We start from the raw sequence: 16,302 nt of genomic DNA, 5'->3' as shown, positions 1-16,302 counted from the left end.
CCCAGTTACATAACCAAGTCACATGAAGGTGAGAAGATTCCGGTGCTGGTGCAGAGTTGCTGGTCCTGTTGTGGCTGTAAAGTCCAGTTAATGTGTCCTTGTCCAATGAACTACAGCCGTCGTGGCTGTGTAGTTTCAGTTCTGTTGAGGAGAGTGCTTGGTTCTCATTGAAGAGTTGGTTGTTTGCTCTGCTTTACTTTGTGGCTCCGTTACTTGTTAACGCAACTAGCAGACCTTGCACCGTGCTAGCTGGTTTTCGTCCTTGAATCCATTAGTAAACACTCGCATCGCTACCAAGGTTTGGTCCAGTGGAGGCCTGTGCCTCGTGCAGGCTTCATGGAGGTTTGAGAGCTGTAGCGGTAGCTCCAGGTGAGGAGCTCAGAGGAGAAGGGCACTTCTCTTTTATATAGGCCTGGTGACCTCAGAGGTCCTGGACCATACAGTGACCAATGGAGGTCAGGAGTGGAGGTTTCACACCTAGGTGTGAAATGGTGAAGGATGCTGGGAGGCTGAGTTCAATGGCTTCTTTTGTCTGGGGGACAAAAGAAGTCCTCTTGTCCCAACAGTGGACTGGTCTCACTGTTTTCAATGTTTATCCACACTCACCTTCACAAAAACAAAGGGCTGTACACTCTAAAGCAGTGTTTTGCAGGAGACAAGTTCAAGTGCTGGTCCAGTCATACAGTAGTATACTGTAATGAACCTCAAAAGTTTCAAGAGGGCATCTGTAAGCTCTGGAAACACAGCCTATACAGCCCATGCAGTCTTTTCCCCTTGGCCAAGAAAGCTTGAACAGTGTCACAGCCTGTCGATGGATCATGGGACATTGGTAGTGCGCTTGTCTTCTCAGACCCTAACCCTGCTGCAAGTTCATGGGCTGCAAAGATTGGAACTTCTTCCCTGTTCCAAACGGGAACTCATGTAGACCTCATCCTCATGCGGAGTGATGGCTTGCTGAGGACTTGACTATCAGTGTTCTCACGTGTCTGAAGCGTGGTTTGTCTTGCCGGGCAAGTCAACAGATTTTGTCTACTTTTGTCAATCTGACTCACCCCTGCTGCAACAATCTCTTCATTTAAAACTCCTCCTTCATCCAGCAATCAACGGCTGTCTCTCCGCCATCATTCTTTGAAGCCATGTGTTTGTCAACATATTGTTTTTGTTCTGATTGTTTCCTTCCAGATATGGACGATGACATCGCTGCCCTCGTTGTTGACAACGGCTCCGGCATGTGCAAGGCCGGTTTCGCCGGGGATGACGCCCCTCGTGCCGTCTTCCCCTCCATCGTCGGTCACCCCATACACCAGGTAAGGAACCTGAACGCCACATTCTGCCTTTGCACTGTTAAATAGTCAAATGGATAAATGCAGTGTATAATGTGACTGCTGCTGTGGTGTGTTCAGGGAGTGATGGTGGGATCGGGACAGAAGGACAGCTACGTGGGAGACGAGGCCCTGATCAAGAGAAACATCCTGGACCTGAAGTACCCCATCGAGCACGGCATCGTCACCGACTGGGACGACATGGAGAAGGTACAGATGTTTGTGTTTCTGAGTCCACAGCTGGAGCTCAGACAGGAAACAGCTGGAGACCTCAACGGTCCTGAGGAATCACAATCTGTGAAACCACCACCCAAATATTAGAATATTATCTTAATGTATTGGGCTTGAAATGATAAATGATATGCAGGCTATATAAGAATGAGGATGAATGGGATGCACATTCTGAATTTCATAATTGATAATGTCTGTGATTATAGGCTTGGCGATTGAGGGGATGATCAACAGTGGGGGATTTTTCTTTTTCTTGTTTTTTTTTGCCGATGCAGCACTGTCCTTACAGGTGACGCACATACAGACGTCCGTTTATCGTCTTACCTTCCTTCATGGGGAATGTCCTGCATAACTGGAACATATAGCCTGCTCCCATGTAACAAACAAAAAACATTCAAATATTTTTTTAATAACGCGGCTTACTGCCAACTTGAAATCAAAAAATGTCCATTCACTATAAGCATTTGAAATATAGATGGAATAAAAATCTCCTTCTCCTTAGACCTGTTTGAATCAGTAAATTGTTATTAATATTTGTTTGTTTCGACATGTCCAACCTCTACCACTATTGTAGCTACTGCACAGCATGCTTGTCAGAGTAACTGAAACAAATGGAACAAGTTTAGAGCCGGATCGAAAGTAACAATTTTCAAATAAACATAATTTAAAAAGAAAACGTTAGGCAGACAGGCTCATTGTTAATGTGCAGAGGGAGGAAATTACAGCTGTTACTTTTGTTCTGACAGTGACTCCTGACACTTAAATTTGAGCTGTTTCTACTGAAAAACTCTGACATGTCAAACTTTAGGATGTGTTAGAGGACTAATTAATTTGTCTAACCAGAACTATGACACCTGAAATGGTAGACACAGCTGATCAATGGAAAGAAATTACCACCAAGGGAATATTTTCACCAGACATTTTGACCAGAGGAGTTAAAAATACCATATTTTTGCAGATTTTACCAGTCAAAGTTCGGTAAATACTGGATAACGAAAACTCAGCCACCATCCATGCTTTGTGCAATTTTTAAACGGCATTGAAAGATTTGGTGCCACCTGGTGGTGAGATTGCACATTACAGCCAGCCGAGTACCACTCCCCTTAACTTTGACTTTCCAAATGTGGTAAAACATATGGTGGCCTTTAACATGCAACATGCAAACAGGAAAGATAGTTTGGGGAAGTGCACACTCCGTTTATATGAAGGGTTAACACGGTAGATGGTAGTTATGAATATTCCTAAGAAGATCAATAAATGTTACACACTGGCACTTCAACTTAGGATACATGACGATGATTGCATCAGATCTGATCTGGAGGTTTGTAGTTTGTTGTAAATATGAAGTCAGCAGCTTTGGTTTGTTGATCTTCTAACTGGATGTTGTGTCCTGCAGATCTGGCATCACACCTTCTACAACGAGCTCCGTGTTGCCCCCGAGGAGCATAAAGTCCTGCTGACCGAGGCCCCGCTGAACCCCAAAGCCAACAGGGAGAAGATGACACAGGTTTGTTCAGACTATGAGTTACACTGAGACAGGTGCTGCTCTTCATATGCAAAACATCTAAAGACTATGAAGCTGCTTTGGACCAAAGGTTTACTTGTTACGCCGGGTTCACACCGGACGCCGAAGCGCCGCGAATAGCCGCGGAACGGAGACCGCGTCCCTTCGGCGGCCAAGTTAACAGGTTCTGTAGTTCAGACCAGACGCGACGCGCCGCGAAGCGCCGCGATTGCTCGCGCCGTGCATTTATCGTTTCGGCGTCTGTTCTATTTTGTGCGCGAGCCGCGAGCAATCGCGTCAATCTTGGCAGGAAGTCACACATGAAACAACGAGAGAATCCGGTCAATTTTCAAAATAAAGCACTTTTCGAAATAAAATGCAGCGATTGACAAATGCGACCGTATTTATATTTGTCAGACTCAACAGAGAACAAGAGAGATGAAAACACACACACACACACACACACAGGATAGGGAGACAAGGAGTGGGCTGGCTGCAGGGGGGCGGGGGGGTCAAAACACACAAACAAACAGGGAATGAGAGAGACAGAGAGAGAGAGAGAGAGAGAGAGGCAGAGACGAGTTGTTGTAAAGTGAAGGAGGACGTGAAATTCATCTTGGAAGTGAAGTACAGGGAGTTGTTTGACCCACAGCACATGGTGTTATAATTATATGAGGTTATTTACTTATCCATGATGTAAAAAAACACAGCTCTGAATGTGAGTAAACAACAGCTGAGGAGCAGAGGCGCTCGCGACCGCCGCGGAGAAATCAGCGTCTGGTGTGAACTGGAGGGACGCGGCTCGCGCGCGATTTCCGCGGCCGCTCCGCGTCACGGCGCTTTCGCGTCCAGTGTGAACCAGGCGTTAGGGGCCAGGCAGCATGAGCTACCGGGAACCTATTTTCTTCTTCTTCTTCTTCTTCTTCTTCTTCTTCTTCTTCTTAAGAAATCCTACTTACAGGAAATATCACCAAACATTGCACATAGATTGAATCCTATGCACAATAAGGGTTTAAATTTAAAAACTGAAAATTCCTACCAAACCAACAGTACGTGCTACAAAACTTATTAAACCTTTCTTGTCCCACAGTTTTTGCTCAATTGACACCAAATTTGCTGCATTGAATCTTCAGACTGTCCTTCACAAAAAAAATGACAATATTTTGGAGTCATGGATGATGAAGTTTGGAAAATATCAGGATTTTATCTTAAAAACTGAATTTTTGAGAACACTTTGAATTCTGCTCTCATGTGAACTATTGGGGTCAATGTAGTAGGAGTCAAAGAATGGCATTTTTAAACATATTTTCTCTTATGAAGCAAGACACTTATTGTTAAAAACAAATCACCAACATTTCCAAGCTGGAAATGACTTAAGACTTGACATACCAATGCATGCACAAGCTGTGCCTGGCTGTCACTCAAGCGAAAATATTGAGCAAGCTGGACTTCAAGAGAAACCTACTGGACATACTCTCTCTTCTTCTCCTGCTGCAGGATTCTAAAAGTAGGCATAAAGCCCCCCACTACACCAACTTGCTGATTGGCTGAATGGGGTTGTCTGTCAACGCCACAACTCCCACCCAGCTCCCGCCCACCCCAAACGCTTACAGGGGGAATGAGGCCAGACTCTCCCGAGAAATGAAATGAAATGCATTTCCGCGAGAGGCTGGTTTACGAGGCTAAGTTCAAGCCCCAGCCAGGGCAGAATGGAGAGTTTTGGACCTATTTTGTCTCTTGTTACTTAGAATTGCCTAAATGTTCCCCAAATTGCCTGGCATCATTCATCATGGCTGTGAAGCAGCTTTAATTTTCATTGTTTCCTTGGTGACATGCATCCTCCTTTTGTCCAGATCATGTTCGAGACCTTTAACTGTCCTGCCATGTATGTGGCTATCCCTGCCGTCCTGTCACTGTACGCCTCTGGTCGTACCACAGGTGAGAACTCAAAGCTGTAAGATCTAAAACTGATCACATGTTCTTCATCTTCATAGATCTACTTCCTGTTTTACAAACACTTACATCCTCCTAAGAAGCTCAGTTCTTCAACAGTCGGTTCTCTGGGAGCATCTAGTGGTCATTGAAAAGAACTACACATATTCCTGTGCTGACCTTAATGTTGATCTATGACAGGTGAGGGTGTTTCTCTTCTGATTGGATGTTTGTCTTGCAGGTATTGTGATGGACTCTGGTGACGGTGTCAGCCACACTGTGCCCATCTACGAGGGCTACGCTCTGCCTGACGCCATCCTCCGTCTGGACCTGGCTGGAAGAGACCTCACCGACTACCTGATGAAGATCCTGACCGAGAGAGGCTACAGCTTCACAACCACCGGTACCAACCTGACTTTTACTTCTGGAGAGCTTCAGATGTTGTAAGATTTGTTCAGTGTCTGTGTCATTTTCTAACTCAAACCTCTGAACTCCAGCTGAGCGTGAGATTGTGCGTGACATCAAGGAGAAGCTCTGCTACGTGGCTCTGGACTTTGAGCAGGAGATGCAGACGGCAGCTACCTCATCCACCCAGGAGAAGAGCTACGAGCTCCCTGACGGACAGGTCATCACCATCGGCAACGAGAGGTTCCGCTGCCCTGAGATGCTCTTCCAGCCTTGGTTCATCGGTTTGTGATGCTCCTCAACCATGACTGTACCGAAGACAATTATACTTGTTGTGGTGGTGGTTCTGGTCTTGCAGGTTCAGTCCAGCACTAAAATAACTCTTGTGTTCAGGAATGGAGTCGGCCGGTGTCCATGAGACCACATACAACAGCATCATGAAGTGTGACGTGGACATCCATAAGGACCTGTACGCCAACATTGTGCTGTCCGGTGGTACCACCATGTACCCCGGCATCGCTGACCGCATGCAGAAGGAGATCACTGCCCTGGCCCCATCCACCATGAAAATCAAGGTACAGATTCTTCATCAGATCAGTGGAGGTGAAGCTGTCGGAACAGAAGTATGTGGGAGTAACTCGCCCTACATGGTCACTTAAACATTTCAGTTCTTGTATGAAATGCAAGTAGGTTTTGAGAAGAGTGAGCAGGTGATGGACTCGTAACAGGAAACTAAGGTGCTTTCCCTCCTCTCTCCTGCAGATCATTGCTCCTCCAGAGAGGAAGTGCTCTGTCTGGATCGGTGGCTCCATCATGGCCTCCCAGTCCACCTTCCAGCAGATGTGGATCAGCAAGCAGGAGTACGATGAATCCGGTCCGGCCATCGTCCACCGCAAGTGCTTCTAAAAACCAAAGGTCTGTGTTGTCGTCCAGTGACATTTAAATGTTTCAGCAGCTTAATCTGAACCTGCCGCCGCCTCCCCTCAAACATTCCTCAGTATGCTAGTGTAACTCCATTCATAGCTTTCACTCCTCTGGTGATAAACTACTGATGGTCAGAAGAACAAAAACTGTATCATCATTGAAAAAAACGTCCCACCTCTCCGAATGTTAGCTCTGCATGTCGTTTTTTCCTCTGCTTTTTTTTCAGATGAAAGTCACTGCTCAATCCACTCTACCATTGTTAACCCTCCCTGGAGGTAAAAGTTAACCTTAAACATGTGAATTCAACTACTTACTAGTCTATTTTTTTTAACGTCGTAAAAACGCTGCAATTGCCTTTTGCTACAGACTGTAAGAGTACGTTGCCATGGATACATGACAACAAACTTCCATTCATAGGCCTACCAGTCATACGTGCCTGACGCAGATCACTGGATTTCACCTTCCCATTCAATAATTTTCAACAAAATGCCAACATTTGATGTTTACAACTCTCTGTGTTTCCACAGATCCACCGGAGCACCGTCTCTCTGCACCAACCGCCGCCGGCATCGCCCCCTTCCCCCCCTTTTCCCTGCTGTTAAGCCGGCCTGCCCTCCCTGCCCATGAGCCAGTCTGCCATCCAGTCCTCCCATTAAGCTGGCCTCCTCCGGATGTTGTTATGATGCCATGTAAAGCCCTTTGAGACAAACTGTTTGTAAAAATTGGCTACACAAATAAAATTGCATTGCCTTATGTCATCATTTGCTGCTTTTTAAAAACAAACAAACAAACAAACAAACAAAAACACAGGTGTTATAAAAAAAAAATAGACAACTAATCTAGCACAAGTGCCTCTTTAACTGAGATTAGAAGGATTCCAGCGTTTGTGCTTGGTGCAGATGTAGTGGGAGCAAGTTCCACAGAGAGGGAGCTGCAACACTGAAGGCCTTGATCCCGAAGGTGCGTCTACTTGTGCGGGGGATGGTGAAGAGATCCAGGTTGGCAAACCACAGGTTTCATCAGGGATGGTGAACATGGAGGAGGTTGGTTAAATACTGAGGGGCAAGTGTATGCAGAGGTTTGTATGTAAGGATGAGAAGTTTGAAAGTTATCCGATATTTGATGGGGAGCCAATGCAGCTGTTTAAGGATAGGGGTGATGTGCTGCCAGGGTTTGGTGCGGCTGAGAACCCTGGCAGCCGAGTTTTGCACATGTTGAAGCCAGTCCAGAGTTTTTTTGGTGACCCCATGGAGGATGGCATTAGAATAGTCCAAACATGAAGTGATGAAGGCGTGTATGGAAAGGCAGGTCAGAAGAATGAAGTGGGTAAGGTCCAACAGGACCAGAATGCTGATGTGGCCAGAATCTGTTGTTTGTGATCTTCACCAGGGTGGGGACTTGTAGGCAGATTGAAATGGTTCGTAAAGCTCATGTGATGGTGGAGCTGGGTGGTAACTGCTCTTCCGAGTGTCTTACTGATGAAAGGGGTATTGGAAATTGGTCAATAGTTGCCAAGGTCAGAAGGGTCCAAGCCAACCTTTTTCAGGATGGAAGTGACAGAGGCCTGGGTACCGAACCAGACAGAAGTGACACATTGATAATATTTGTAATGTGAGAGCTGACAGACAGGAGGCAGGCCTTGACCAGAAGATGAGAGTGCTTTTCCTTATGCCAAACAGTGTGTAGTTTGTTAGAGACAAATCTGCTAATATATTGAATGAAGTGCTGTTTGGTGCAAAAGTTAGATTTTGATAATGCTATGTAGTTTTGGTTGCAGTGCTTCATTTTGCAGGATATAGGCTATGAGCAGAGTGCAAATGACAATTGGGGGGTCAGCATTTTACACAGCGCAGTACAGGCGCGTGCTTGAGTTAACAGAAAGTCTTCCAGTATCTTGCTTGTTCAATAAAATGTCTACAGATGATGATGAACCAAATTTTACACAATTTTACAGTTCATGCGGCACATTGTACCACACAAATAACTTTTGCAGTCACCAACAAAATATTCTAGATCTAAACTGCCAGCAAGTCAGACACACACACACCCTAGTAAATCCTGGAGATCCACACAATGCTGAACCAGAACCAAACACACTATCTACATAGCAATGACGATGGCAGATGTGTTACTGTGTGCTCTAGTCTAGACAGATTCACATCCTGTAGGTACTAGTCCCAATATTGGAACTAATGGATAAGATAGGACTTAATAGTCTATAGGCTCAAGAGCCTTAGCTAGGGTGGCTCTTATCTTTACCATTAATTCAGAAGTGAGAAGAAAGAAAACAAGAAAACAGCTCACAAAGTTTGATTTTGAGGTCACCAATGTTTTCAGTATTAAAAAGGTAAAAGCCCAACTAAACCACCACTCAAAGACTATTAAAATAAAATTATAAAACTTTTTTTTAATGTGCTACATAAATAGGCTACACAAATGGCCCAACACTGCACTACAAACACGCTAACATTCACATTAAACTTCTCATTCACTTTTCAATTATGTTGTTTCCAAAAGGGGGCAACTGTCAAACCTGGCAACGCAGCTTGCGGCTTTATTTACAACCTGACGCGGTCTGCAGTGCACGCTAGCTGCGCTAACCAGAGTTGTCACTCTGCACAGGTCACAAAATGGATCGATTTCTAATACGAAAAACTAAACAGACAGGCGGCGTGGTAAGAAGAAATAGTGATGTTAAAGAGTCAGAGGAAGCAACATTATGAAAATGAACATGAAGACGCCACAGAGGGACGAGCAGGTAAGGGCCAGGTGTTAGCTACTAGCAAAAAACTAAAGGTAGGAGGCATACGTACAAGATGAGCTGTAGACACCTGACACAATATAATTCTGAAACTCTGAAAGTTAGTTAGTAAGTAAGTGTATTAAATAGCTTGGTAGCTACTTACATTAATTTACAGCGCTCCATGAGACTGCGTGAAGTCTTTTTTTTTTCTTTTTTGAAAGCATGCGCCGACTTGGATGTGAGCCAGACAGAGACACGCAGGCTCAGGCAATGAAATGGTTTAGTCCACTATAGGGGTGTCTTAGATTTTACTACAAGCATCTTCCTGACATGACTATGGAAAATACTGTATATCGTAGTATTTATGATAACTAATAAGAAAGATGAATGTTTCAACCCCCCCTATCTGTTATTTGTACCTGTTTGTCAAACCCCCCATGAGGCATTTTGGGTGTTGAAAAAACCAGGCTTGTTTGCAAAATTGTGTTTTAGCAATTGGAAAATAAAACGATAATACTGTCAATGAAAAATGATGATATTTTAGATCCAAAGGTCAAAGGTCAACTCCATTCTCACAGTGTTGTGCAACACCTCAGGTCATTAATCAAGGCTTTTACTCTGAAAGGAGACTTTGACCATGTTTCCTGTAACTGAGGAATAAAATATACGGCAGGTGGTGATTTTAGTTTTCATATAAATGTAAACACTCAGTTTTCTGTTGTTTGAAGAGAAACTGCAGTAAAATAAGTGAAAATAAATCATAATCTTTTTATTTATTCATTTTTCACTTTTATCTTCAGACATTTTGGTTTTAATACACAAACTAAGAAGGCAGAACAAAACGTGATGAAAACACATCCATGTGTGTGTGTGTGTTGTCGATGGTCTACAACTGGACTGATGGACTGTAGGAGTTATTTCACCCCAGTAGGAGGCAGTAGTGCAACATCCTGGACGCTGCTCACACCCACAGAGGAATGAGGAAACATTGGACTTTCACTTGTGGACATTTACCTGTGCTTACGCAGCTTTTACCAGGTGAGTAACAAAAACAACAAAAACAGATAAAGACGTAGTAAGTAAAGTAAAGTAAAGTCACAGTGAGTGAATGATGTCTGTTTGTGTCCTGGATGTTTAATGGAGTTAATTATTCAACAGTTACAGATTTACATCATTTATTGAATATTGATAGATCGATAACCCTCGGCTGTGTGTAGTTCAGGTTCAGGTTGTTTGTGTCTTTACTGTGACGTTAGATGAACCAGTGTGTTGGACTGAACCAGGAGACTGACAGCTTTTAGAAAACATAATTTAACATGTCCTTTCATATGTTTTTACTTAGAAACTGTTATTTAAGTTTATTTTAAGTCAAGTCACACCTTTGTTTTCTTGTTTATAGCTGTCCACCATATTTGTTTTGATCTGATGACAGAGGCCTATCACTGTGTGGTTACATAATGTATGTTTAATAATTAACATGAACCACAACCAGCATTTTACCATCTTTCAAATGTCTGTCTCTGTGCTTCACTGTGAAGAACAAGTCATTTAGTCGTTTAGTATCTGTTTAGTGAGTTTCCTCCTGTTGGTCACTTTCTCCTGTGAAGCCTCAGACAGACCAGGTTAGCAGGTTGGAAGCTAACAGGCTAACACAGAACCAGTTTCTATAAATCAATGTGCTGACAGTGACAGTGTGCTAATGTAAAGAGAAAATGTTGCTGAAAAACCAACCTGTTAAAACCGGTTGTCCTCCATCATCACCATCAGCAGGATGATTATCATTTAAATATTCTTAAGTTGTTTTAAAAATACACAACACAGTGATTCCCATTTAGACTGTACAGGATCCTGTCAGTGTTTAAAGCTACAACATGTCTGATCATCTCTAAGTTAATATGTGTGAACTGAACATTACATTTCATCTTCATTAAAATGAGATACATTTATTTATAATTATTTTAGTAACTTTTTTTTTTCTTCTTCAGGAAACCAGTAAGGTTAATAAAACCTTTTGGAATACGAGCTGAACATGGAGAGCCTGATGGTAGCTGATCTCGGTGAGTTCATAGAGTAAAATCCTTACAGAGGAGCAGCCATCTTGGCTCTGACCCCAGGACAGTCACTTCAATCTTATCTAGACCTACTATGTAGGATCAGATCTTTACATAAGAGGAGATATCAGAAGGTTATTTGTGATTTAAATATTTATTTTCTGTCAAAAATTGAAAATAACACATGTAATGACGAACATTAGACAGTATCAGATAAATTAAACGGGTGTTGAAGGCGCATCGTCCCATTTGTTGTTGCCAGAAGGTCAGCAAAAGTGGGAGGGGCATCAGGGCCTCTGTTGCCTTGGAGCAGATATTTTTTTCAAGGGCACATGGACAAGTGAAATTCCTGCCCTGACTTGTGAACTTTCTTCTTCAGTGGTTAATGGTAATACATTAATCTGTTTCTTTCTGTACATAGATTTTCGAAAACGTATCAGCTCGGACAGACATGACCGACCTGACAGTGAGTTAAACTGAACTGAGCCACAAATGAATTTCATCTGAATTTATACAGTTTAAACTATGATATTTGATCAACTCAGTAAAACACCAATGACTTGATTCTCAATGATCATTTGTTCTCTTTCTTCTTGAATGGTAATGTATGGAATAATCTGTGTAATTCTGTCCTTCACAGTGAGAGATGATCCAGAACCCAACCTGGATACTGAAGGTAACAGACTGCACTGATTTTCACCTGTTTTCAGGATTGAATATTGTGAAAGAATCTCAGTGAAATGAAGCCACTTTCAGCAGATTAAATTATTCAGACGTCACACTGAACTAGACTTTACACGATCAGGATCAGGATCACCGATTAGTGAGTTAAAATAAACTGATAACTGATCATGATCCAATCATGTGAGGGAGCAGTAGTCAGCTCGGAGTCTCGTAACAGCGCCTCGGCGGCGGCCAGATATGGCCCCCGACAGCCCGTCGCCTCAACCGGACTGTGTCCTTTCTCTCACTGCTACCTAGACACACAAATAGCCTATGGTGAAATCTTCGCTTTAGCAATTTCACAAAAAAGTTTAAATTCAATAGTGGGTGTCAGTTTATGTAGCCTAATTATGCCTTGATGACGTCAGTCAAGTTTCATTCCATATATTCAAAGGTTCACTCAATTCAGAGTTTCATTAAAGGGACAACGAGGAGTTTTAGAAAAGCAAAGTGTTTCCCCACTACATTTATGAGCCTCCGCGCACCGTTAAATTCTTTGACCGACGCAAGACAGACTCATGTTTTCATTCATCAAGAATTAAAGTCAGAGGTTGGAAGACGATCACATACCGTCGTAGTTCCGGTCATAAACGGCGATTCGGCGGCGTTATTCTCATGACTCGCCACGAAACCGAAAGTAAAGAAACGCTGGTCGGCTCAACCAGCATTTCCGCCACCACTAATAATAACAAAATAACCATAGAGACAAAACGATATATTTATCGAAAATGGGCCCATTAACAAGTGGTAACGTAGATTCATCCACATTAACGTGAGACTTTTTTATAACCAAATAGAAACTCCTCGTTGTCCCTTTAAATATATTCAGTTCTTTCCATATATTCAAGGTTCATTCAATATATTCAGTGTTTCACTCAATATATTCAGAGTTTCATTCAATATATTCAAGGATTCATTCCATATATTCAAATATTAATTTCCTGAATGGCATGCCATAAAATATTGTTTGAAATCCCTGTTAGTGCAGCTCTGTGTCTCAGTGCTGCCAGTGTCTTGGGTCAGACATAAGGGTGCCCCCACTCACAGGGCAGTGTTTAGGTCGCACATAGGGCGGTGTGTTTGTGTCAGTGTGAACACAACAGTCGCTCAACATGAACAAACACTCTGTTTGTGTTACTGTAATTTGATCATTATTCATCTCAGTAAAATGAAGCAACTGTCATCAGATTAAAGACAGGAGCAGTTTCTATCAGATCAGATCAGACAGTTTAAACTATGGGATGTAAATAACTGATTAAAAATAAATACATATGTGAACTTTCTTCTTCAGCGGTGATGGTAATAAATTAATCTGTTTATTTCTTTACATAGCTTCTGAGATTCTTACCAGCTCTAATGAATATGGCCGACCTGACAGTGAGTTTACGTAACTGAATTGAGTCACACCTGTTCTGCTGTTTGATCACATCTGAAGCTTTACAGTTCTGTATAATTCTGTCCTTCACAGTGAGAGATGATCCAAAACCCGACCTGGATATTAGAGGTAACAGACTTTCACATGTTTTTAAGGATTAAATATTGTGAAAGAATCTCAGTGAAATGAAGCAACGTTCAGCAGGTTAAATTATTCAGAGCTACTAGATGTCACACTGAACCTGCAGCTTCTCACACTAAAACAACAGCTGACAGTTAGTTAACCAGTTGTTCTGCTGCTGTATCACTGATGAAACACACATACTGAACATGCACAAACACTCTGTTGGTTTTAGTTTGATCGTTAATCATAAAATGAAGCAACTTTGATCAGATTAAAGGCAGATCAGAGTTCACACTTTTTTAACTGTGGGATGTAAATAACTGATTAAAAATAAATCTGTTTATTTCTGTGTATAGTTCCTCCGAAACGTAACCACTCTGATCAAGCGGGCCGACCTAAGAGTGAGTTTAACTGAACTGAGTCACAACTGTTCTGCTGTTTGATCACATCTCAGACTTTACCGTTTAAACTGTGGGGTTTGATAAAATTGGTGAATGATGAATTAATCCGTGCAATTCTGTCCTTCACAGTGAGAGATGATCCAAAACCCATCCAGGATACTGGAGGTAACTGCACTGACTTTCACCTGTTTTATAAGAACTTTCAGTTTTGGTGCCAGTGGCCCAAAGCGGTAGTGTTTTGCCTGAAGGAAGACTCCATTTCCCATGAGCACCACCGCATAGCGCCATAAATATCCTGATCTCCTGGTGCATGGAAATTAACTGATCATTTCACACATACACAATTCGATGGAAAGGTGCTGCATTGCTGCTCCCTCCTCGTCGTGACTCGCAAAAGTGAAAGTGAAACTTAGGTGAGAGCCAGGTTCCCACCATGCTCCTCAAAGTTGCTTAGTGCCAGTGAAGGTGATACAGACCATAATGATACAGACCCCCTCAGGCCATGACAGAGGTGTCATGCAACCTGTTGTAAGTCGATGTAACATCACAAAAGTTATGAAAATATTATATGAAGGTTGAAAAGTTCCTTAGTGTTGGTTTGACGATTAAATATTGTGAAAGAACACGTATGTAATAATGTAGTGAACAAAAAAGTGTTAAACAAACCAGAAAGAAACCAAGAAAGTCCGATAGTTCACTTGCTTTTTTTTTTATTTGGTGCGGTTTGTATTCACATTGCATTTATTTTACAAGCGGACCAACTTTGTAAACAAAAGCACGTGTGTCCCACAGTCGCTCAATCATTGGATAAAAATTATCAGCGGGATCTTCCACTGAAAGTACACAATGGAGGTCATGAATGCGTTTCTTGCTGCCCTTTTAATTTGGTAGTATTTCCAGTTGCACCTGTCACTTGGAAGCTATGTGGCCGTCCCCGTGAAGGACCGTCAGACAACAAACACAGACGTCTGCATGTGCGTCTGAAGGACTGTGCGCTAAAAAAAACTAAAAATTAGAGGACGGCTGCACAACTTTAGCAGCATGCGTGTAGGGCCTATTATAACAGCAAAAAAAACAACGTTAATCATTCTCTCAGGATGGATGACCACGTTGCCGATCGGCATAAGCCTTGTCACATTTATTTCCTATCAGTGAACGGTTATTAATCGGATAACGAGCTTCTGTTATCAGTTAAAAAAATATTAAGAATGTGCATCCTTAACGGCGACAGGTGCGTCCTCTCCAGCATCTGATAAATGTTTTCCTCTGACCAAATATCAAGGAGGCAGCGTGTCTGTCTGTGCTCCATGTTGACCCACGGCTCATTGTTGATCATTTCCACATTTTCTGACAACAACGGAAGCCTGTTGAATCCAAAAAGGCGCTTGAATTTTGCATTTGGTTCGGGAAAGGTTCGGTCTTCATTCACACATGCATGAATCGCACCAGGGTTCTTCTGGGACTCCCAGCTGCAGAGGTAGTCTCGGTTCACTTGTTTGATCCGCACCAGAGTCCGCTGGTTTGTATTCACACCTACCCAAAAGGTCTACACCAAGGAAGAAGTCTGTTTGAAGTGAACTAAACAAGCCTGATGTGAATATGCCCTAAATTAACATGTGTGCTCTTTCTTCATCAGCGGTGATGACTGAATCTGTGTATTTCTCTTCTTTACAGGGACACGTTGGACATTCTCCAATATGCTTGGTAACAGACTTCACATAATTTTTAATCTGTTCTTTATGATTTATTCCAGATTAAACTGTGTTATAGATGATCTAATATTCTACTGACGAGACATCATTCAACAGTTTAGGATTAAAAGCCAACAGTGTCCAGATCAGACAGGAGACGACAGCAGCCTCACATCCATCAATGACAGACATGTAACTTTATGAATCCTGTCTCTTCAGCTCAGAGTCAAACTGCTGACTGTCTCTGTCTGTAGAAACATGGAGGCTTCAACACTCACTGCACTTCATCCACAACTTTAACCTTCTTTCTCTTTATAGTGAAGAAACAGTCCAGAGAGCCTATTGAAGATCTCTAGGACTCCATGTTCCTGCAGGACGGACCAACACCAACAGTTCAACAGCTGCTGCTGCTGAATGTAACAATCTGCTGTCTGAACTGTGACTTTTAATCTGACATCCGTGATTTATGTCTTTCACTTTGTAACAATGTGGTAACTTGGGGGGGGGGGGGGGGGGTGTTCTGTGTGTCATCTATGTATTAGGACTAATGTGTCATAAATCACGTTTTGTAATTTTAATTTTGCACAAATTTATAAATAAACCATATTTTTATACTTTTTTTTTTCATTACCAGTGGTTCTGTCTGTGACTGATCTGATTGACTGAAACAGCTGATTCCAGTTCCAGTGACTTCAGTAACAACCAGAGTTGAGGAACATGAAGCTCCACTGATCAGCTCCAGTTTTAAACTCAACAACAGTGCCACCTAGTGGCTCAATGAGAGGAGAACTGGTTCTGTCCTGAGCCCAGACACCAGCTATTTCATAGCTGTGGGGACCAGTGCCCGTTGCGATGGCCCGTGGCCCTAATTAGGAAA

The 16,302-nt window shown here is 42.6% G+C and overlaps 1 protein-coding gene and 1 long non-coding RNA gene across 2 annotated transcripts; both read left to right on the top strand.

Moving 5' to 3' along the window:
• Positions 1–1,175: 1,175 nt before the first annotated feature.
• Positions 1,176–6,861, top strand: LOC146980816 (actin, cytoplasmic 1-like). The gene is made up of 9 exons (XM_085785790.1): positions 1,176–1,307; positions 1,404–1,532; positions 2,950–3,060; positions 4,911–4,995; positions 5,231–5,392; positions 5,487–5,678; positions 5,788–5,969; positions 6,157–6,309; positions 6,846–6,861. Exons 1-8 carry the CDS (start codon positions 1,185–1,187, stop codon positions 6,298–6,300), a joined length of 1,128 nt encoding a protein of 375 aa, XP_085641916.1. The 5' UTR covers positions 1,176–1,184; the 3' UTR covers positions 6,301–6,309; positions 6,846–6,861.
• Positions 6,862–9,981: 3,120 nt separating this feature from the next.
• Positions 9,982–15,894, top strand: LOC146980815 (uncharacterized). The gene is made up of 9 exons (XR_015036548.1): positions 9,982–10,099; positions 11,047–11,118; positions 11,534–11,578; positions 11,753–11,788; positions 13,168–13,212; positions 13,304–13,339; positions 13,864–13,899; positions 15,409–15,438; positions 15,744–15,894. It is a non-coding gene; the product is annotated as an uncharacterized LOC146980815 (long non-coding RNA).
• Positions 15,895–16,302: the final 408 nt, after the last annotated feature.

This window comes from Trachurus japonicus, chromosome 9 (assembly GCF_045865225.1).
Source record: "Trachurus japonicus isolate A0001 chromosome 9, Traja_1.0".
Taxonomy (NCBI): domain Eukaryota; kingdom Metazoa; phylum Chordata; class Actinopteri; order Carangiformes; family Carangidae; genus Trachurus; species Trachurus japonicus.
The sequence above is the reverse complement of the archived record's forward strand: the minus strand, read 5'-3'. Positions and strand labels throughout refer to the sequence as shown.

Coding starts and splice junctions, on each gene's coding strand:
- LOC146980816 (XM_085785790.1), top strand. CDS start 1,185: ATGGACGATGACATCGCTGCCCTCGTTGTTGACAACGGCTCCGGCATG. Junction 5,393..5,486: donor CTACAGCTTCACAACCACCG/GTACCAACCTGA, acceptor TCTGAACTCCAG/CTGAGCGTGAGATTGTGCGT. Junction 5,679..5,787: donor CTTCCAGCCTTGGTTCATCG/GTTTGTGATGCT, acceptor TCTTGTGTTCAG/GAATGGAGTCGGCCGGTGTC.